General features: G+C 42.0%; 1 protein-coding gene and 1 long non-coding RNA gene across 2 annotated transcripts in view; one reads left to right on the forward strand and one right to left on the reverse strand.

Annotated features, from left to right (window-relative positions):
• LOC126483604 (tubulin beta chain-like) overlaps window positions 1-14,890 on the reverse strand; it is an 85,966-nt gene extending 71,076 nt beyond the window's left edge. Inside the window, exons 1-2 of the mRNA XM_050106639.1 lie at window positions 14,809-14,890; window positions 2,936-3,044 (exon numbers count right to left, since the gene is read on the reverse strand). Coding sequence (XP_049962596.1) covers window positions 2,936-3,044; window positions 14,809-14,859 — 160 coding nt within the window. The 5' untranslated portion in view covers window positions 14,860-14,890. The remainder of the gene's footprint in view (window positions 1-2,935; window positions 3,045-14,808) is intronic.
• The window catches only part of LOC126483605 (uncharacterized), a 117,273-nt gene that overhangs the window by 10,099 nt on the left and 82,694 nt on the right, over window positions 1-24,480 (forward strand). The gene's annotated exons all lie outside the window — the stretch shown is intronic.

The raw sequence follows: 24,480 nt of genomic DNA on the forward strand, positions 1-24,480 counted from the left end.
AGCGAGAACGCTACCGCACGACCACGAGCTGCGGACAAGAATTAAAAAAAAATGTCGCGTTCGCTGATATCCGTGTAAATCAACCACACATCGTAGCCTCTTACAGCAAGACGAATGCAAATAAAGTTCATTTATAAGGTGAAAACGACAATGAGTTTACTTTGAAAGCAGAATTTTTCAAATATCTTCTCAAGGTAATATCTATACAGTGCAGTCGATCGATTAAGAAATGAGACACTAAAAGGAGTATGTGAGTGTCACTATTTGAACAGCAAACTGACTGACGATGGCCGAAGTAGAGAAGATGTGAAACGCAGACTGGCAGTAGCAGGGAAAGCATTTCTGAAAGAAAAAAATTCTTAGCATCGGATATAAACTGAAAGGTCAGTAAGTCTCTTTCGAAGGTAAACAGCGTCAAATGGACGCAGACTGCAGTAGCTATGCAAAGATCAGAGGGCCTTAGTAGGATAGATTAGCATGGAGAGCTGCATCAAAGTAGTCTTCGGACTGAAGACCACATCACAACTGAAACATATTTTAAGTTAGAATGCATTGCAAACTAATTTTACATTGTGAGAGATACAGAGCTTATTCAGCTTTCCCCCGTCGGTCTACATTGGCAGAAAATATATAAGATTTGTAAATCATTGTTTGGGCGCTCGACGCCCTAATTCTAAGGCAACACTAGCGGGAACACTTAAAGTTGTTAGGCTGACTGCTGTTAATTTTAGTGATCTGACATAGCTGGGTGTAACACGGTACGAACATTTGCGTAATGATTGTCTTATATTACTTCCTCCGCACTCTACTCTCTATTATACGCAGGTTGGAACTTAAATAGTGGCAACACTGCTGTGGAAACACTATGCAACGGAATCTACTATTGTCGCTTACAGCACACGTTGTTGACATACCTACCTTACCTCCGAGCAAATGGACTTGCCCGTGCCATGTCACCGGCGTGCGCACAATCGAGGGAAACAGTCACTTGTGAACGAGCGGTTTAAGGAAACGGTACCACTAAGTTTTCGAAACAGGTACAACGGAGTTGGATCAAGATTGAATGTGCCAGAGGTCGTACAGCACGTCAGTGTCAGACCGTCAATGCACAGTATTAATGTTCGTTTTTGGAGCATCACCTGCGACCAGCTTTGCGAAGAAGTGGCGATACTTTCTGCGCAACCCACCCATCATTTTGCACGACAATGCGCGGGCGCATACAGCGCAAGCTGTGGCTGCTGTGTTCGGTCGATGGGACTGGGAATTACTGTACCATCCACCATGCTCCCCGGACTAAGTCCTTGTGACTTTGATTTGCCCGTGGCATCCGCTTCAGAACTGTTCCAGAGATTCGACAGGCAGTAGACCGCTCCATTCGCACCATCAACAGAACAGGCTCTTTTAATGGTATACTACGCCTTCTACCTCGCTGGACGGGTTCTACACAACGCTGGTGACTACTTTGAAGGACACTAACAAGTGCAAACATGTAACTCTTTCGTATAGGTTGTGAATAAATAGTTGCCACTATTTAAGTTCCAACCCTCGTAAATCAAGAAACAGTTAACATGTAACACAGATGCCTCGCTATTTAAGACGGTGGCATTTGAAGTTCCGTATCCCAGGTATGGATTCATGTTAAGACCATGGCCATTTTCTCGAATGATTTATCCAGCTATTTCGGGCACTTTCTTCTTTCTGAGAAGGGGGACATAAAATTTAAATCAGTATATCTTTCGAAGGATGTCCCTTGTTTTAAAAATACATAACTGAATGGTTTGCCTGAGCTGCATTGCTAAAGTGCTGCGCAGCTTTTGAAATTCCATTACTCGTTAGCTTGTTGAATTTTAAAGGCCTTTTGAGAGTTTTGCAACATTCGGAAGCTTTTTAGTGCCTATATTGCGACAAATATCGCCTCCATCCTCTCTGAATTATCACCAACCGAACTGCTTTCGTTTTCGTAGATTCGTAGTCCGATGAAATGAAATGAAATGTCGTGTGGTTAGGGCCTCCCGTCGGGTAGACCGTTCGCCTGGTGCAGGACTTTCGATTTGACGCCACTTCGGCGACCTGCGCGTCGATAGGGTTGAAATGATGATTAGGACAACACAACACCCAGTCCCTAAGCGGAGAAAATCTCCGACCCAGCCGGGAATCGAACCCGGGCCCTTAGGATTGACAGTCTGTCACATAGTCCGATTAGGGCTACTCAGTGAATTTAAACAGTATCTGAGCTTTTATTATTTGCAATAAATGGAAAACAGGGAACTGTGATAAGTAATACATTTAAATTAACAGTAAAAGCTCGGAGACATTAATATCGGTTTTTACAACTTGCAAAAGCAACCCAATCTGGAACAACCAGTTACACGACTATCATACGATGACTCTGACGTTGGCAAATAGTAGCAGGCGACACTGGAACTATTTCAATGTTGTCATGAGACTTACGACTATCAAAAAGTTATGTTTGCTTGTGACGCCACTCTTGCTAACTGATCAGACAACCACAATCGTACGGATCAGCAACGCCGCAGTGAAACTTCCTGCCTTGTAAACACAGCCAACAACTGACTAGCAGTATGAGGTATATGGTGACGAGCAAAGATAACGCCACTGGCAAATTTCTGAACAGTAGAAGCATTTTTCCGGTGTATACTAAATAACTTAAAAAGGGACGTAGTAAAACAATTTTTGATTAATGCACAGTCAGCTTTACTTTAGCCACCATCGGTAAAATTTAATAATTTGGTAAGGCAGGACTGTACCTCCGACGTAAATGAGTCTATGAAATACGGACCACACATGCTATTCTAGAAAGAACGTGCCTCGACTCTGCGTAACATGCAGTGTGGCTGTATGTTTTCTAGATGTAACTAAAAAGCAAAATATAAACGAACTTATCAATATCTACCGATTAATTTTGGAAATTTACCTGCTGCTTCATTGTAGTAGACATTTATGCGTTCCAGCTGTAAATCGGAGTCGCCGTTGTAAGTGCCGGTGGAATCTATCCCATGTTCGTCAGATATTACCTCCCAAAACTGAAACAAATCAACAAAATTACTTCTTTAATTAACGACACACTGGAGATGTATCTCAAAGTGAGTCAGTGAAAGCCGAGTTTATTACCTTTGCACCAATCTGATTTCCGCATTGTCCGGCCTGGATATGTACAATTTCACGCATTTTTTTGGTGGTTTAGAGTTCGAAAAAAATAATAGATTTAAATGGGGGAGATGGGGTTGGGAGTAATGCACTAGAAAAATTTTGATCTGATGTGGGCCAAGTCTGACGATGATTTAACACATTAAACAATAGAAGCGCCGCAAGAGCTATTGGCGCTTGAATACAAAAGAAAATGTATTACAGGAATCTCAGCCATTCTGCCGAAACAGAGCACAGAGAGAGGTTTGATTATTCATTTTGAGGAATTTTGTACAGGTTTTTAAAATGCTAAACATATTTAACATTCAAATTAAGGGGATAACGACGGAACTATTTTATGACGTCATTAATTGCGGATAAATTCTGGTCCCAATTGTTAGAATAACGTCAAAGAATAGATATAACGCAGAATTTTCTAGGACCGTCGATAACATTAGTTAAATTTGCATAATTGCCTTTTAAAAATATTTACATCAGTGTTGACTCATTTCTTCAACATTTTTATTAAACGTTAATAGGTTATTTCTGCGTGCATATTATACTTCATACATTTTATACATGCCTGAAGTGCCGCATATAGGTGAACCGCGAGCATTACCAGGAAGCTAAGTGGATAAAATTGTTTTGGGGGCTTATCTGTTCAGTAATGGTTCTAATGCCGACTTGTTCTAACATGATAGTACATTTGATGATATGTTCATGCGAGAATAACATCTACGTTGATACACTGCTCGCGATCATTGCTATAATTTTGCTCCTCCGGAAAGAAACGTGGAATCAACAGTTGTTAGAATTTACGCCCTTCTTGCTTGTTACTCGAATGTTAAGAACGATAGGCACAAGTAATATCTGAATATGGAAAGTTTGTTTGCAAGTCACACTATTTAGCGCGTAACGGTAAGCATTAAAACCGCGGATTTTACTGATAGTCCTTTTCAAACTGACAAATAAGAAACAAAATAGCTCAAAGATTCCTCGTCATAACAATTTTTTTTTCTATTAGCTTCATTCCCGAGATTTTTTTATTTCAGTGATATCACGTTGTTCGGATGTGAAAACAATTTCTTACGGTGCATGTAGTCAGTACGAAGAAGTGCTTTAGGGGAGAAGAGCTAGAGTTTTCACATACTTCGACGGCCTGGTCGTTAAGAGACGAAGTTCTTATTCGCTCAATAAGAAAAATAATTTCTATGGCATTTGTCGAAAGTGATTTAGAGAAAATAGGGAAGAAATTGTTTCAGAATGATTGGACGAAGGTGGAGATCTTGGCCATAACAGTAGATGCAGTTCTCAATAATAAGAAAGGACATTCTCTTAGGCAGGTTATTTTAAATATAACACCCTGCCAGCCACTGTCATTTAGGAAAGTGCAATGTTTTTCTACATGGCTTAGCGAACACAATTGTTTATTGCTTTAGGCGTTTCTCAGATAATGTAGTAACATATGTATTCCAGAATGAGATTTTCACTCTGCAGCGGAGTGTGCGCTGATATGAAACTTCCTGGCAGATTAAAACTGTGTGCCCGACCGAGACTCGAACTCGGGACCTTTACCTTTCGCGGGCAAGTGCTCTACCAACTGAGCTACCGAAGCACGACTCACGCCCGGTACCCACAGCTTTACTTCTGCCAGTACCTCGTCTCCTACCTTCCAAACTTTACAGAAGCTCTCCTGCGAACCTTGCAGAACTAGCACTCCTGAAAGAAAGGATATTGCGGAGACATGGCTTAGCCACAGCCTGGGGGATGTTTCCAGAATGAGATTTTCACTCTGCAGCGGAGTGTGCGCTGATATGAAACTTCCTGGCAGATTAAAACTGTGAGCCCGACCGAGACTCGAACTCGGGACCTTTGCCTTTCGCGGGCAAGTGCTCTACCAACTTAGCTACCGAAGCACGACTCACGCCCGGTACCCACAGCTTTACTTCTGCCAGTACCTCGTCTCCTACCTTCCAAACTTTACAGAAGCTCTCCTGCTTCGGTAGCTCAGTTGGTAGAGCACTTGCCCGCGAAAGGCAAAGGTCCCGAGTTCGAGTCTCGGTCGGGCACACAGTTTTAATCTGCCAGGAAGTTTCAACATATGTATTGTTTGTGAGGAGGGGTGGGTGGTGGTTATGTCCAAAGAATAAAAAGAAGATCCTGGCAAAGTTGTGTAGGAAGAAATAAATGTAAGATTCAAATGGTTCTGAGCACTATGGGACTTAACATCTGTGGTCATCAGTCCCCTAGAACTTAGAATTACTTAAACCTAACTAACCTAAGGACATCACACACATCCATGCCCGAGGCAGGATTCGAACCTGCGACCGTAGCAGTCGCGCGGTTCCGGACTGAGCGCCATAACCGCGAGACCACCGCGGCCGGCTAAATGTAAGAACTTAAAAACGTAAATAACAGAACTACAGTTGCTGTAGTATCGAGAGATTCGTGGTAATCACAGCAGTAGGATAATATTGGGATGAGGAATAGAATTACCTGACAGAAAAGAAAGACCGCCAATAGTAGCATGCATTCATAAGATTCTTACCTGGTCGCCAGGGACAATGGTTTCTCCCGCAGTGAGAGAAGGGGTGGCAACTTTTTGTGTATCTCTAAGAACAATGCTACAATAACGTTGAACGTTCTAGATCTGGACTTACGTTATGTACGTTTCACTTCTTTTCTCTTTCTTGTAACTTTGATCAAGGCAGTGTTCAAAAGTCTTTTCCAGCATGGTTTATAGTTTGAAATTTGTAGTTCTCGGAAATCAGACCAGGTCTACCAGTTTATGACACATGCATCTTTGCGATTACTAAAGCAGGAGCAGTTCGATGGTTATATGCAGGGTGTCCTACACATTTAGGGACAATCATCAACTGAATTTTTGAAGTAAGTTATTAATAATAAGAAAATATAATTGTGGCGGTACGATGTCTTGAATGTGCAATGCTGCTTTTATTTCAAAACAAGAACAACTCGTTGGCCCTTCGACGTTGGTGGTGCCACTGTGAAAAAACAATACAAAATCGTCTGTGATGTGTCTGCGGTGGAAGCCCTGTTTACACTTCGCAACGCGCTATTGTAGACGGAGCATTAGCCGTTCCAGAAGCTTACAGACATGCATTTAGTGCGTGATACAGCAGGTTTTAATACGCGGAAAGCTGAACGAATCTACAGAGAGAAAGGTTTTTAAGCAGGGCTCCAATTAGAAGAAATTTATCGACTTAGGCGGAAACTTACGAGAAACTGCGTTGCTCAAATTACTGAGAGCTGTCCAGGGTTCTTTCGAGTTGTTCTCACGGTATAATTTGAGGAAACGAGATTGGACTGTGTGGGAGATTCGTCAATAAGCACTCGTAGGCGTGCCTATAAAGTGGAGCAGCAAATACACTCCATCATTAACAACAGGTACAAGCAACGGGACCGATTGATTTTGAGCCCAGAGTTCAATTCTGTCAATGGACTTCGTTGCACTGCTTGCACTGAGATTGGTTATTGTAAATTTGAACATTTACTGTGATCCTAAGTTGCTGCTATAAGGTGTAAGTTGTATATCAAAATGAAAAGCTAAATATACAGTATATTAGTTTACAACCCTCCAATATCTGTAAAGTTTTGAAGCGAAAATCTGGGGGCACCATATAGAACAGTCTCTGCCCGTTCAGCTGCCGCTCTTCCCTCATAATACGTAACGGTACACAAATCGTAGTTTGCCTTGGTGTCCTAATGTGAAACACGTAAAACGTTGGAAACAAGCCTCACTTATCACAACAGTGTACATGAGCTCGTTTTAGGAACGCAATACAGCAGTGAGAACAATGAAGTTTAATGGAATTTTAATGGAATTTGAAGCGAAAATCTGGGGGCACCATATAGAACAGTCTCTGCCCGTTCAGCTGCCGCTCTTCCCTCATAATACGTAACGGTACACAAATCGTAGTTTGCCTTGGTGTCCTAATGTGAAACACGTAAAACGTTGGAAACAAGCCTCACTTATCACAACAGTGTACATGAGCTCGTTTTAGGAACGCAATACAGCAGTGAGAACAATGAAGTTTAATGGAATTGCGATACAATTGCATGAAAGGGTCTACTTTCGAGCTGCCATTAAGTTTTTGTCATTGGTCGCAGTGTGTGCGCGAAAAACTTGGCGTTTCATACTTTTTCGTATGTAATGATGCAGTTACAAATTATAACTTTCGAAAAACATGAAGATTAAGCAAGAGAAATGTTTGGTCGAGAATGACGACAGCCTTACTCTATCTGATGAACAGTGTCTGCACACACGTCGGTGGACATTAATATGGAGTGTGCCCACCTTTCGTGTTTATGACGGTTTGAACTCTACTGGAGACACCTACTTGGACAGCTGTAGAGGGGTTTAAATGTCCCTGATGTATTTGTTACTCATGTGACTTCCAGTCACTAGTCGATATTCCAAGTCAGAGTTCCCCTGATCGCCCTATTCTCCAGTTACTGGTTCTGTACTAATAACACAGTAATCCTCGCCTGCTTTTATACTGGCGAGTCCGTCTCTCGCAACATCTTGTCGTCAATTCCGCATTATATACGGTGTCCGGATAATTTTGATCAGATAGTGTATGCTGGTAGTCGGCTACACAAGGTAAAACCCAGAATATAGAAAATCGCAGTGTTGACCATCATAGACGACTGAAAACGTACAAGGAACATAGGTGTAACGGAAACATATGTACCATAATTTATCGTGTAAAGCTGACAGACCCATGTACAACGTAAAAATAATTATTGTTGCTTCGCACATCTGATTTTTCCTTTCACGTAGTTCTGATAGTTCTGCCTGACTACCTTGGCTCCTCTGCGCCATATAGTTAAAATGCGTTGTTGTTGCTCTGTACACATACCTCTCTTGGTAACACTGTACCATGATTTAGAGAGCAATAAACAATGTTTGGAAGGTAGTTCATAGTCTCCAGTTAGCTGCAGAAAACACCCATGCCGACGGACGAAGTTCCCACGGCGCACGGCAGATGGCACTACATGCCTGGATGTTGATTCCCGGCCACGTGACTGTCAGTCAGTATTTTCGTGAAAAGCAGCAGGATAAGATAAAAATGAGATGCAGCGAATCAATGAAGATCATGAAAGGATAAGCTGGTATTAATTCTTTTGTTGTTTCATTATTTCGCTTCAGAGGCAGACAGCGATTTCTTGTACTGTGAAAAACCAATTGACGGATTCGGAAAAGGAATAGTTTTGGGGATTCCTGCCACAAGCGGTGACAGTTTGCGGGTTACTTTTGTAACGTAACTGAGATGTTTTGTCTATAACATGATTGTGTCAGCTGGCTAACATTTAGTATGACATGAAAAATAAGATTTAAAAACTGAAACAAACAGTACTAATGAAGATTTCATTTTTGCAGCACAACCTACGACCAGCTTAGAGACAGAAGTGATGACACTTTCTTCAGAACCTGAACATCATTTTGCAGGACAATGCTCAAGCACTTACAGTGCAAACTGTTACTGATTTGTTTGGCTGATGGGGCTGCTAAGTGCTATACCACCTACTGCACTCCCCTGACTTAAGCCCTCGTCAGTTCAGCTCGATTTCTAAACTGAAGGAAACACTTCAGCCGCAGGGGCTTAGCCGAGCGGTCTTAAGACGCTGCAGTCATGGACTTTGCGGCCGGTCCCGGCGGAGGTTCGAGTCCTCTCTCGGGCATTGGTGTGTGTGTTTGTCCTTAGGATAATTTAGGTAAAGTAGTGTGTAAGCTTAGGGACTGATGACCTTAGCAGTTAAGTCCCATAAGATTCCTACGACATCCACATCGCTGGCAACGGGTTATACACGATGCTGGTGATTAATTTGAAGGTCAGTAAAACTTTGAAACACGTACCTATTTTGTACGAGCTGTAAATAAATAGTTGCCACTATTAAAGTTCCAACCGTCGTATATTATTAACAATATCAAATAATGTTGGTATTACGTACAGTTTGACGTATGGACATCTGCAGAGCAGTAATGTGATACATGTAAATACATGTTATAAACTGATTTCTTTAGGATGCACCGAACGAGGTGGCGCAACGGTTAACACACTGGACTCGCATTCCGGAGGACGACGGTTCAATTCCGCGTCCGGATATCCAGATTTAGGTCTTCCGTGATTTCCCTAAATCGGTTCAGGCAAATGCCGTGATGGTTCCTTTGAGAGAGCATCGGCCGACTTTCTTCCCCATCCTGCTCTAATCCGATGAGACCGATGAGCTCGCTGTTTGGTCTCCTCCACCAAATCAACCCAACTCCAACCCTCTTTAGCATGCGTGGCTACAATAGCCTAACAATTATCATATCCATGTCAATGTATCGTACATTCATAGGTATTGTGACAAGTTTATTACTACCTTGTAAATGAAACTATGTTCAAGATTTTTTTTAATTATTCCATAGTCATGAGGACTACTTAATTTCGGATCTATGGAACGTATAGGTATTATTATCTTTTATTTAATATGTATTGTGTTTTATTGTATCATAACATGTCCTGCGTCCTAGAGGATCTTCTCACTACGGACCTGTGGAATGGTAGGTACATATGATCTGATCTAATATGGAGAATAGTATCCATTAGAGATTATTACCATCATTCATTATTGTGTTTTCTGTTAACAACTGTCACTTAATATGGTAGAACCACATTTCAAATAGTTCGGCAGAAAGCATGATGTTATTTAGTTCACAGTGAAGTACAGAGGAAAAGCGATGCGTGGAACAAAGTTCAAAATTTCTTGCTGTGCATGTTGATAGGAATTTGAACTGGGATGAATCATACTTTACATTTAAACTATTAAGGTCAGTAACTTTTGTCTTCGTTTGATTACCGATTTTGACTTTGACAGTGTCAGAAAAAAGTAGCTCAGTTTTGACATTGTGTTCATTAATACTACATCGCATTATTTTCTCAGACACTTTTACATGTACACACAAAATGTTCAATGGCTAACCTGTTCCATAAAGAGAATATGTGGTGTACATCGTCAACTATCTGTAGAGAATAATTGTTCAACAACAGCCCGACAATAAATTTACCCCGTTACGAAGACTTCCAAGTCCGTATCTAGACCGAGATTATTTGAATATAAATACAACCAGCTTATGTTGCCATAGCCGTAGCGAATATTAGTGGTTCAAATGGCTCTGAGCACTATGCGACTTAATTTCTGAGGTCATCAGTCGCCTAGAACTTAGAACTAATTAAACCAAACTAACCTAAGGACATCACACACATCCATGTCCGAGGCAGGATTCGAACATGTGACCGTAGCGGTCGCTCGGCTCCAGAATGTAGCGCCTAGAACCGCACGGCCACTCCGGCCGGCGCAAATTTTAGTCTTGAAAATCTATTATTTTGTTTATCAGGTGATACGTTTTACACAAAATATCAGTTTTATCAGGTGATAAGTAATACACTAGACTGGCAATGGCAAGGAATGCGTTTCTGAAGAAGATAAATTTGTTAACATCGAGTATAGATGTAAGTGTCAGGAAGTCGTTTTTCAAAGTATTTGTATGCAGTGTAGCCATGTATGGAAGGTGAAACGTGGACGATAAATAGTTTAGACAAGAAGAGAATAGAAGCTTTCGAAATGTGGTGCTACAGAAGAATGCTGAAGATTAGATGGGCAGATCACATAACTAATGAGGAGGTATTGAATAGAATTGGAGAGAAGAGAAGTCTGTGGCACAACTTGACTAGAAGAAGGGATCGGTTGGTAGGGCATATTCTGAGGCATCAAGTGATCACCAATTTAGTATTGGAGGGTAGTGTGGAGGGTAAAAATCGTACAGGGAGACCAAGAGATGAATGCACTAAACAGATTCAGAAGTATGTAGGTTGCAATAGGTACTGGGAGATGAAGAAGCTTGCACAGGATAGAGTAGCATGGAGAGGTGCATCAAACCAGTCTCAGGACTGAAGGCCACAACAACAACAACAAGTAATACACAATGCTGTTGTTGTGATCTTCAGTCCGGAGACTGGTTTGACGCAGATCCCCACGCTCTTCAATCCTCTGTGAGCCCTTTTATCTTCAAACAATTATTGCACCCGACAACCATTTGAACCAATGTATTCATGCTTTGGTCTCCCCTTGCAAATTTATACCTCACGCATCCCCCCTCCCCCGTTACCAGACAAGTTATTCGCGCCTCAGAATGAGTGCTGTCAGGCGACGTCTTCGTTTGTTCAAGTCGTGCCATCAGTTTATTTTTTCTCTCGGGTCAATTCATAATCTCCTCATTAGTTACGCGCTCAATCCATCTAATCTTCAGCATTGTTCTGTAGCACCACATTTCAAAAGCTTCTGTTCTATTCTTGTCTGAACTGCTTATTGTCGAAGTTTCACTTACCCACAAGGCTAAACTCCAGACAAATACCTTCAGAAAAAGACTTCCTCACAATTAATTTTATACCCGATGTTAACAATTCCCTCGCTTTGCCACAGCCAGTCTCCATTTTATGTCCTTCGGTCATGATCAGATATTTTGGTACCCAAGTAGCAAAACACCTCTATTACTTCTAGCACCTCATTTCCTAATCTGATTTACCGAGCGAGATGGCGCAGTTGTTGGCACACTGGACTCGCATTCGCGAGGACGACGGTTCAAACCTGCGTCCACCCATCCTGATTTATGTTTTCCGTGATTTCCCTAAATTTCTTCAGGCAAATGCCGTGATGGTTCCTTTGAATGGGCACGGCCGAATTTCTTCCCCATCCTCCCCTAATCCGATGGGACCGATGGCCTAGCTGTTTGGTCCCCTCTCCCAAATCAGCCAATCACCCAAGCTAATCTACTTTCTTCGGCTTCAGTTGATCTAATTCGACCACATTCCATTACCCTTGTTTAATTTTTTGATTGATATTAATCCTGTAACCTCTTTTAAATGCACTATCCATTCCATTCAACTGCCGCGCGGGATTAGCCGAGCGGTCTGGGACGCTGCAGTCATGGACTGTGCGGCTGATCCCAGCGAAGGTTCGAGTCCTCCCTCGGGCATGGGTGTGTGTGTTTGTCCTTAGGATAATTTACGTTAAGTAGTGTGTAAGCTTAGGGACTGATGACCCTAGCAGTTAAGTCCCATAAGATTTCACACACATTTTTGAACATTCCATTCAACTGCTTTACAATGCCATCGGCAACTTCAAAGTTTTTATTTCTTCTCCCTGAACTTTAATTCCTGCTCCAAATTTTTCTTTTGTTTCCTTTTCTGTTTGCTCAATGTGCAGATCGAATGACATCGGGAATGGACTATAATTCTGTCTCACTACCGCATAAACTCCTGATGCTGGAACGGCAACCCGATACTGATCAAAACAAGTAAGGCTTAATCTTTCTCGAATACTAATGTACTTCATTCGCTTGATTTATGACTGCTTGTATCGGTGGAAGAAAGTGAAGAAGTTTAGTGTCTAACTTCATGCTGATATAAAAGTCATAAGGGACGGAGCAAAAGCTAGGATTTGAAGAAACACCGGGCAGAGAGTAAAAGCCACGGCTTCTTTGCCGGAATTATTTCTGATCTCGCTGTGAGTACTACAGGGAAGTCGTACGGAAGTCAGATTTTATAAACGGCTGACGGGGACGTGAATAAGAGACCAATGCCTAAAATACTGTGACAACTGACTCAATTCTTATAGCACAAAAAGAATGGAACGTGACAGTATACCAATAATATTGCATAAAGAAAAAACTACGGGAGGTCATTGGGTGTATTTGATGACAGACGTGTTTATTGTTGAGCGCCCTGAAGGTAAATTCAAATATTAACGCATGTTTAACTAACACTGAAATATTGGCAACAATCTTTGAGAAAGAGTGTAACTCTGTCAAGGAAGCAGCTGTGATGTGACATCAGGTCAGCAGAAGTACTGATCAAAGCTGTACCAATTTCTGCCACAAGCACCTCAACTTGTTTATTTAATTCGCTTGTTGCGAACCCAAACAGGAAAGGTTGTCACTGAGGTAGCGTTCTCACTGGTTACAGAATTTGGCGTTTAGAAATAAATATTTATGCTTCTCGCTTATGACGAAGTGCAATATGAAACGAATTTTTGTGTAACATACTTCGCTTCATTAGTGTGGGATGCAAGAGGAATTAAAAAATTAAATCGACCGTGGTTTTTATTCAAAGCACATCATTCAAACAGGTAATGAATTATGAAATGACTGTTACGAACAATAAAACACCGTTACCATTTTACAGAATCGCTCCCAATGAACACCGTTAGATTTGAGCTAGTGCAATACAGCAGTTCTTGCAATCGAAGGGTTAAGTATTTTAGTTAAAGTTAAACTGCAGTATTACTAACTACTTTGTATAGGGAGGCGTGGAGCCAGAGATAGCTTCTGTGACGGGAATGTCATATTTTGTTACAGTCCCCCCCCCCCCCCCCCCCCCAACCCCATCTAACTTTAAACGTGCCACAGACGCTTACAATAATAATATTAGCTTCGTGCTTAAGTTCGTAGCGTTTTTCCGTAAATTTAATAAACACGACAGATACAAATAGCAGAGACTACTGGTCAATAATACATTCTCCTTCACTATGTACAAGTCTGACGAGGCTGGGGTAACTTTTCGATTCCGCGACTGTTAAAATCAAGTGGTTTTGAGGTGAAGGACTCGCCAAGCCATGTTCGGAGCGCATTTTCATCCAGAAAAAAAGTTCCTTGTAGGTTTTTCGGTAACGATCGGGAAAGGTGAAAATCTGAATGCGCAAGTATGTCTGGCTTTTCGGGCGGGCACTGCCGTGGAGTAGCAGCCCTTCACGGAGCTTCCTGGCCGTTGCTTTCGGACTGCGTCTGAAAGACGACACAATTGTTGACAGTAAAGGTCAACAAGGTGTTTACGCCTCGAAGAAGCAATTTGTAGTACGCCATATCGTCGCTGTTCCATCAGATTCATAACATTATCATTTGCGGATGCGTGCAGGTCTTTGTACGGCGAGTTGCTGCTTTGTTTGGGCTCAACTATTCCTTTCTTTTCTTTATTTTACTACAAGGAGACGATTCCTTGTCACTAGAAACGATACAGGATAAGAATGATCGGTGTTGTCACGAGCCTACTGATAAAGACCAAGCAGCTACGCACATACGGTCACCCGCTGCTTTTTGTGCGGTACCCATAGATCCGATCTTTGAACCTTCCCCATAGCACGCAGCTGGCGCACGACGGTCGAATGAGCACAGTTCATCACATTAGCCAGTTCTCGAGTACAGTGACGTGGATCATTAAAGATTAACGCGTTTAAACAATCATCGTCAAACGACCAGGTCATGTGGAGGGTCATTAATGTCAAAACGAACCTCCTTAAAGCGAGAAAACCATTTTCTTGCCGTGCTCTGTCCAACAGCATTATACCTATACATGGCGCAGATGTTTCTGGCCGTTTCCGCTGCTATCACACCTCTATTGAACTCAAACAGAAGAATATGTCGTTCTCCACTTGGACTTAAAAGAGGGAGGTGCCCAGGGCCAGCGGCACCAACGCATTACGTCGTTAAAAAAGTAGCTGTTTAATCAAGATAAACGTTGTAAAAATGTAGCTATTTAATCAAGATAAACGTTGTAAAAAACGCAGCTGTTTAATCAGGGTAAGTGTGTTAGTACTTACGACGAATCGTCTACTGGGTACCCAGCATTTCCTGTGTACTCTGAGACTCATTTTCGTCTTAGATCGTCAGCCTGAATGTACGCGCAGTAACTAACTGATCGTAGCTAATCTGACCGCTCGAATTCGTAGCGTACTAAACTGCGCGTCATTTACGACGGCGGCCGAGTTAAGGTTCGTTCTGCGCATCTCACGTCACAAAAGACAGTCAGCCAATGAACAGAGAACGACGTTGCCAGAGCTCGACTGCAGTGCAGAGCAAGGAGGAGTGTCTTCAGTTTTAGAAACGTACAGTCATAAATAAAGTAACTGAACAAAAGCAATGTCTTGATAGCAAAACTTCTTTTATAGAAAGTCTGGGAAAAGGATTCTTCATACCAATTACTTCATATTCTATTAATTAATGAAACCAAACAAGCAATAAGCCTCCTATTTCAGGCGATAGCATGGAAAGGTGTTTGTACCATTCTCACTAACCGCTTTTTCGCAATAAAGAACAGCAGTAATTGTTTATTTCCTATTGTACTTCGACGAAACGTGAGTAATCCACAGTCATACCAACAGTGTTTGTCGGTATTTTGCGTCATATTTTAAAATCCTCCAGGAAGTCTATTGGATGACGAGCTGCGTTAGTGTAACGGCTAAAGTGTTTGGCTGCTAAGCGACCTTGTTCGGTGCTTAATATTTTCTTTATTTAAAAACAATATCGAAGTGTCTTACTTCATGAATTTTATTCGTTGGAATGTAATTTATTGAAATTTCTAGTGGCAACTAAAATCGACCATACGGAAAGTATACGCTATGGACTTTTACCTCTGCAAACTCTTCAAAATTTCGTGCAATGGTTTACTACATTTAATGCTGCACAATAACTGCGTTGAACATCGAAACAAAATTAAATCATTTATTGGGGGAAGGTATCAGTCAAGAAAATGTGTAAAAATCAAATTTTTGGACCAAATAGTTTTTGTAAAATCGAATGATAAGTGTGTCAAAGCAGTGGGAACACCATGTGTCTGCACAGGCGAGCAGTGCAGTGATGACATAACCGCGCACAGCACGGAATGCGGGGAGCACGTCTCTGTAGCAGCGAAAGGGTTAATGCGGCCGTCGTGGCTTTACTTTACTTCGTAAAATGCGCGCTCCCCCCTAAAAGTAAAGTTTGCTTGGCGCGTGCAACTGGCAACGCAGCAATCTCCCGCGTCTGGGCGGGCATTCGCGAACCGCCAAGATAAAAGAACTGAACTATACTACAACGGACGTGCGAAAAAACTTGGCCAATCGTCGCACGTCTGCCCGATTCGGAACACTTCTCGCCAACTGTCTCCAGCAGTGGCTTTGTTTCCAAGTGTGAGAAACATTGGCGCTCGAGTCTTAGTTGGGCTGAGTTGTTCAGTCAGTATCGATTAAACAAGCAGTTCATTCGTGTTTACTTTTGACGTAAAAGTGTAAACTTGTCGACTTGTAAAGCTATTTTTTTCTTTACTTCTCCATGAGTTTATCGAAGAAGCGCAAATACAGTGATGATTAGCCGGCCAGGTTGGCCGAGCGCATCTAGGCGCTACAGTCTGGAACCGCGCGACCGCTACGGTCGCAGGTTCGAATCCTGCCTCGGGCATGGATGTGTGTGATGTCCTTAGGTTAGTTAGGTTTAAGTAGTTCTAAGTTCTAGGGGACTGATGACCTCAGAAGTTAAGTCCCATAGTGCTCAGAGCCATTTGAACTATTTTGAACAGTGATGATTACATTAAATGCGGTTCTTTTGCTTTGCAAAACAATGGTGTCGAGCAGCCGCATTGAAGTATTGACCAACGATGCAACGAGACTCTGTCGTCTCGAACGGCATCAGCGGACTAAACACGGTGATTTAAGAGGTAAGCCGATGGAGTTTTCTGCTGCAAAATGTGCGGAGTTTGATAGGTATGAAGTTGAATAGTACTGGTCCATTGCTCAGTCTTCTGAAAAAGCAAATGCTAAGAATAGTCATATTGCCGGAAAAACACTTGGCCGGCCGCCGTGACCGAGCGGTTCTAGTCGCATCAGTCCGGAACCGCGCTGCTGCTACGGTCGCAGGTTTGAATCCTGCCTCGGGAATGGATGTGTGTGATGTCTTTAGTTTAGTTAGGTTTAAGTAGTTCTAAGTTCTAGGGGACTGATGACCTCAGATGTTAAGTCCCATAGTACTTAGAGCCATTTGAACCATTTGAAAAACACTTGTCAAACCCTGTTTGTTGAAAGCAGCTGATATTATCTTGGACCAGAAAATAAACTAAAACTTTCACAAATAACGCTTTCTGACAACATTGTGAAATGTCGGATTGATGATATGTCCGAAGGCATAACAAATCAGGTAGTGGAGGCCGCGAAAGAATCACAGTTTTCCGCAGTAGAATTAGACGAGAGCACAGATGTTGCAAATTGTCAACCATTATTTTTCGTTCGCTGCATATAAAACGAAACAATTAAAAACGAGATGCTATTTTCGACAGGCGTAACGACTACTTCAAAAGCAATTCATATAATGACAGCATATCTGAATTCTTTTGCAAATATTAACTGTCGTGGCAAAATCTGATCAGCGTATGCACAGTCGGCGCCCCGTCAGTGCTTGGGTCTCGCCCAGGATTCGTGCAGATGGTCTGAGAAAAGAATCCCATTGTTATTTCAGTCCACTGTGTTATGCACCATCAAGTCATGGCAGCTAAGACACTTCCAAACGAACTCAACGACGTCAAAAAATTGTGTATCAAAATTGTGAATCATTTTAAAAAGACTGCGTTAAATACTCGTCTTTTTACGGCTCTTTGTGAATATTTGGGAACAGAATAAATCAAAATTGCTATTTCATGAGAAAGTACGCTGGCTCTCAAAAGCGAGATTATCTGAACTTACGCACAATTCGTGAATGGAACAGGGAAGGGGGGATCAGATAGTGGTACAATAAGTACCCTCCGCCACACACCGTAAGGTGGCTCGCGGAGTATAGATGTAGATGTAGATGTAGATTCAGTTTTTGGAAATTCAAAACCAAACTGAATTGTGTATGGAACTCTGAAAGCCAAGTGTCAATTGTGTTGGCTTATCTGTCAAATATTTTCGATTCACTGAACTCACCGAACTTGAAATTGCAAGGTGAAGATTCGAACATAATTTATCATCGGGATACCATCACGGCGTATACTGATAAGTTGTAACTTCGGAAACGTAAAATTGTAGCCTGCAGTTATTTTTGTTTTCCCAAATCATTTGGAATCCTGGAAGAAGCACACTTTATATCTTTATGGAGGTCTTTATGCAAACTCACTTTACTAGGAAAATATCAAAATGGCTCTGAGCACTATGCGACTTAACTTCTGAGGTCAACAGTCGCCTAGAGCTTAGAACTAATTAAACCGAACTAACCTAAGGACGTCACACTCATCCATGCCCGAGGCAGGATTCCAATCTGCGACCGTAGCGGTCGCTCGGTTCCAGACTGTAGCGCCTAGAACCGTACGGCCACTCCGGCCGGGACAAAATATCAAATCAAGCAGATTGGCAACATATACTTTTCAAGTTGACATAGGTGGGCTGTCGGAAACACTACAAGAATAAGTTTTGGAAATTAAAAGCGATTCTGCAGCCAAATATGATTTTTGAGAAAATGGATAAGTCATTATCTGAAAGTTTATCCCAGCATAACAAAGCAAGCGCTGCAACTATGCTTGCCGTTTCCAAGACCTTGTGTGTGGGAAAGCACGTTTTCAGCTGTTGTAGCAATGAAAACGAAATACAGAAGAAAACCCACAACTTACGTTGTGCACTTTCTTCTATTCAACCAAGAACTGAAAATCTGTGCATAAATGTCCAAACTCATCAGTCACATTTTTTTGTTTGTTATTTATTAACAAATGTGTATGTAAATCGTGTATGTCTATAATAAAATATTTATATTATTATGAAGTTTATGAACTTTTTTTTTGCTCATCACCCTTAGCCGCGCGAATAATTGCGACAGGTCATACATAGTTGGGTCGTCCAATATAATCCCCTTTGGAAGCACTTTGTGTGAGCTGTCTTCTTCTTCATACTGCTCGCAGTCTCAACGATCTTTCAGCAGTCGCCATTTTCCTTCTATTAATTGCGATGTATCCAATATACTTAATTATTTTCACAATATTTGCTACAAATAAGTGCCGCATTTGGAACTGGCCATCTCTGTAATGAGTACAGCCCTAACGTCCATGCAGATGCATGTATTGACCGTTTTAGGGAGTAAATTCATGTCGAAAAACGTTTTATTTAATATTTTGTATTTAGAAATTTATACGGAATACAAATAATTTTCCTGTTCTCAATAGAAAAGTTACAATAACTTACACAGGCATAATAGGTACTCTCTTTACTCATGAGAAGTCTGAGCAAACTTAAGATTATGTAAAATTTATGGTAATTTCGCTGAACTAATTATTCTTTTAGAACTGAAAAATTTTGGCAGTTTTTAGAGGCCTTTCTTTCATAGAATTGTATGTAAAATACAACATAATAGGCCTAAATCATTTTCTTCCCATGCCTATGTTAAGATGTTAGTCGACGAAGCAAAAGTGTTTCCTTGTTAGCCGACAAAGAAAAGTGCCCGAGGGAAGTACAGTACGGAAATTTTTAGTTGTTCTTCCCGTGGCGTGTCAGAACAAGTCGGGGCATTTCGTATCGATAAACCTCTTTTTTCCCATTGGCGGCATTGTCAAAATCCTACTGTTGTTGTCTGGCGTTGACAATTTAAATAATAACGAAATGAGCGAGTAATTACTAGTGGCAATAATTGTATTTATATAAAATTGTCTGACACGACCTAAAATGCTCAATAAGTTATGAAGTGTTTTTGCTACAAATTGCTTTGAAACAGTTTCGTTTTACATCATACACGAAAGAAACACATTGTAAGATGAGTGTCTATCAGTATAATGCGCAATCTCGAATCTACATTTCTTCCGTGTCAGATTTATATCATTGCAGCTTTTTGGTGCGATGCGCGCGGTCTCGCCGGTTGGCAGCTCCGAACCGGAGACACGTAAACATTCCCGCTCTCACTTCACCCCTCACCCCAGCAACAATGGTACTTTCCCGCTCTCCGCCACCTGCACCTTTAGATAAAATTCTAACTTAAAATGTTCGTACTGTAACAAATATTCTACCGCTGGTTGTTGTAAGCGCAGTTTTAGTTAGCAGCTTACCTCAAAGGCGTGCGTGATGCAGAGGGAATGTTGTTTAGCCGCCGTGTTTGTGAAAGGGGGAATGTTGACTTGGCTCCACAACGGTGCTGCGAACCCACAGGTACGTGCACTTCATACGAAACTGAGTTGGCGCCCGTCGGGCAACGTTTTGGCTAAAAGCATGAGCCAAATTGAAATACATATAAAACTGAAACTGAATTTTGGTACTGCGAATTTTTATTGTTTTTTGCTTCGATGTGCAATTTTGGTCTTGTGGCATTTCATGAATACACACATGGTTAAGATATGATAATGCATGGAAGTTGGGGCACAAATGATGAGTCTTCACGAATCCATGTTACTTCCATGCGGTATTTATACAACAGTGACTTTATGTTGGCAGTGCCGGGAGAGAAGCCGGCCGCTGTGGCCGAGCGGTTCTAGGCGCTTCACTCCGGAACCGCACTGCTGCTACGGTCGCAGGTTCGAATCCTGCCTCGGGCATGGATGTGTGTGATGTCCTTAGGTTAGTTAGGTTTAAGTAGTTCTAAGTTCTAGGGGACTTATGACCTCAGATGTTAAGTCCCATAGTCCCTAGACCCATTTGAACCGAGAGAGAAATTAATAGACACGCATTTCGCCTTTCACAAGCCCCTCTCTTCGCCACGTCCTTATTACTTTTTTCTTAAATCCCCCCCCCCCCTTTCCCGAGCTTATCGGTCGCATTTTCAGGTGCTTGCTGTTACATTATTATTATTGTTTAGGGCGGCGATGTTTCCATTTCTGGCCGCAGAGAGGCGCGACAAACAGAACTTCGGGTATCCACGGTGTAGACGATCCCTCTAAAAATCCATCTAAGACATTTTATTTCGACCATTTGCATTTCATTGAGAAGGATTTTAATTATTAAGCACCAGATGGTAATGTCATAGAATAGTTTCGATGTTACCATGTTCTCCAATAGCCTAAATTTAGACTTTTAGCTCACTACTCAGGAAAGGGGAAGAATTTCTTTATCGTTGCTAGCGATTTTGGTCGTGATTTTTCGCCAAGGTTGTGGATGTTCCTGTTTTGTGGTCGTAACGTGTCATATAATACAGGCCTCTTCTTGCTGAAGTAGAGCGCAATTGTCTTCTCAGCGTTCAATTTGACTTTGTTTTTTTACATCAATCGCTAGTAAGATCTAATTGGCGTTGGAGACGAGGAATGTTTGCCTCTTGTCTCCGTCGGGCCGTGTAAACCGCCGCCTCATTCGCGAATTGAGCAATTTGCTCATATGAAGCGATGGAAATGTCGTTTGACATATGGCACGCCGCCTCTGCTCCACCTATATACTTACCTTTCCGCGTCACGTGTCCACAACACCATCAGATGGTTCAGTCCCGCGGTGCCCGGTGGTTATAATATTTGGCACATCAGTGTGTAACAGCAGCAATCTCTCACAACTTTGCCAACATCAAAATTAAGACAACATAAAATGGATCTGTACTCTCACTATTATCAGCACTTCACTAAACGCAACGATTGTGAATTCAGGTGCACAGACTAAGACTATGCAAGCCTGTAAATAGGAGGAAGGCTGTTTCTTTCCGCCTACTCTCATGAAAATCACTCTTTCTGTTTGTTACGTCCAGCCTCGTCGACAATCTTGTAGCGTCTAGAAAGCCTGCATACTCGGTTCGGTAGACAAACAACCAAACAAGTCGTATTGGCTCAAATGGCTCTGAGCACTATGGGACTTAACATCTGTGGTCATCAGTCCCCTAGAACTTAGAACTACTTAAACCTAACTAACCTAAGGACATCACAGACATCCATGCCCGAGGCGGGATTCGAACCTGCGATCGTAGCAGCCGGGTGGTTCCGGACTGAAGCGCCTAGAACCGCTCGGCCACCCTGGCCGGCAAACAAGTCGTATTAATGACTTTCATTACAATATGTAAAGATACAGTACTTGACTTTGGCAGTTACACAGATATGTTGCAAGCAAAGGGCGGCATACAAAACAGTCAATCTTCCTCAGTATAGACAATCCGAAGTCTGTGCTATATAGAGAGTACAAGCGAGGTGACTAGCGTTGACGCTTTGTCAAAGTCGCTAATGTTGATGCTGCTATTGAACTGGGCCGTCATCAGTCTGTAGCGGCGCTTATGTCGTCTTCACACAGGGGCCACTGCTGTCGCGTTGTCGTCCTGGAAGGGAGGTCGGTCAGCGTGCGATTGGCTGACTTCTTCCCACAGCCTTCTCTTCCCTGTCGTTTCCGAGTGGCGTGCCGGCACTTGACTTTACACCGTAATACTGTTAATATTTGTCCTTGTGTGCGATCTTTCTCTCGTACCTTGCTCGACATCCTGTGGTTTGCTGTTCCAAATACGAGCACACAAACCGTGTCGGATTTGTTGCTGGAGGCAATTGAGACTAGTTGCTTTTTCGTGGGTGGAATGTTTTATGCAGCTGTTCACATAGCAAGCCTATCCTCAGCAACTGAAAAGCATACTTTGTCAAACATAGTGTGTTATTTTCTAGGTTTCCTTGTTATTTTTGAGACATTCTGTTTTCATATTGCTATTCTCCGAAAGTTAGCAGAGAAATTTAGAAATTGATGCATGTAACAGTATATACACTTATACAAAAAATGGTATTTTTGGATGGGGAAGGACATTGTCAGCCCCATAACAGAGAAACCCCCTGGAAATGTACATGTACATATACATGGTGACCAAAATTAAACTGGCCCGAATTTTGTGTCAATGTAATCTGCTTAATCCATCGATACATCGACTGATAGATGAACAATTTTTTGGAAGTTCAACGCGATGGAGCAACCACACTCACTTTGCCACGAGTTCATGAGGCGTTCGATGAGGACAACAGGCACAGACAATAATATCTACAGATGGCCAAAATCTCCAGGTTTCCAAGATCGCTCGATCTCTCTCCCTCTGATTTTTAGCTGAGGATAAGGTGAAGGATAAATATACTCAAACAATCCCCACACGCAGGAAGAGCTACAGCAGAATGTTGAAAATGCCATTGCTGCCTTCCCTAAGGCAGCTGTACGACTCTGGACTCACATTCAGTAGGACAGCATTTTAAATACCCTTTTGGCCTAAATCTCTTAACACAAATGCCGGGATGGTTTCATTGAACAAGTCTCCAATACGGGCCTGCGCTGCGCGCTCAGCTGGCCGCTTGGCCGAGCGGTTCTAGGCGCTTCAGTCCGGAACCGCCCTGCTGCTACGGTCGCAGGTTCGAATCTGCTTCGGGTATGGATGTGTGTGATGTCTTTAGGTTAGTTAGGTTTACGTAGTTGTAAGTCTAGGGGACTGATGACCTCAGATGTTAAGTCTCATAGTGCTTAGAGCCATTTGAATCATTTTACGCGCCTCACTGCTAATTGAATCGGTAGTTTCAAGCATGGAATGAATCCAAACCTATTTTTTTGGGGGGAAACACAAAAAACTTTCTCCATTCTTATTAAACTTTGTATTGATCAAATAGTTATATTGCGATTCTTTATATTAACGTCTTATCTCACTACCTCGGAAAGATGAATTAGACTGTCCAGAAGCAAGCATCACGATATTAAAAACTGAAGATTTCTTTCCTTTTTCAAACTGATTAGGAATTAGGCATTAAAACTGTAAGTAGGCTGTTTAGGTTTTTTTATTGGTAAAGCCACCTCTGTATGAAAAATCACTGGCTGTGCTGTGTGCAGTCTGTGGGTAGTTTGCATTGTTGTCTGCCATTGTAGTGTTGGGCAGCGGCAGCTGGATGTGAACAGCGCGTAGCGTTGTGCAGTTGGAGGTGAGCCGCCAGCAGTGGTGGATGTGGGGAGAGAGATGGCGGAGTTTTGAAATTTGTCATGAACTGCTATATTTATATATGATGATATCAAGGTAAATACATTGTTTGTTCTCTATTAATATCTTTCATTTGCTAACTATCCCTATCAGTAGTTAGTGCCTTCCGTAGTTTGAATCTTTTATTTAGCTGGCAGTAGTGGCGCTCGCTGTATTGCAGTAGCTTGAGTAGCGAAGATTTTTGTGAGGTAAGTGATTTGTGAAAGGTATAGTTTACTGTTAGTCAGGGCCCATTCTTTTGTAGGGATTATTGAAAGTCAGATTGCGTTGCGCTAAAAATATTGTGTGTCAGTTTAAGCACAGTCATTTGTAATTGTTCAAAACGGGACGTTTCAAAACTTCTTGTTACGGCATCAGAAATAGTTATATTTCCACAAAACATTCATAATACGACATATATAGGAAATATCTATATTTCTCATACGTTTTGAAAGCATTATCTAAGCTAACTTTCACCGTTCTGTTGGTCACATTAACACCTCCTCATAAACTGGTCTGTACTCAAATGGAATGTTTGTAACGATCTTGTATACATCCAGGATCTTCTTGTCTTACACTGGTATTTTTCCAATGTCCGCCATTTCTGTTGAAATTTGGAGCGCTTCTGTGTTGTGCTTTTG

Source organism: Schistocerca serialis, chromosome 6 (assembly GCF_023864345.2).
Source record: "Schistocerca serialis cubense isolate TAMUIC-IGC-003099 chromosome 6, iqSchSeri2.2, whole genome shotgun sequence".
In the NCBI taxonomy this organism is placed as follows: domain Eukaryota; kingdom Metazoa; phylum Arthropoda; class Insecta; order Orthoptera; family Acrididae; genus Schistocerca; species Schistocerca serialis.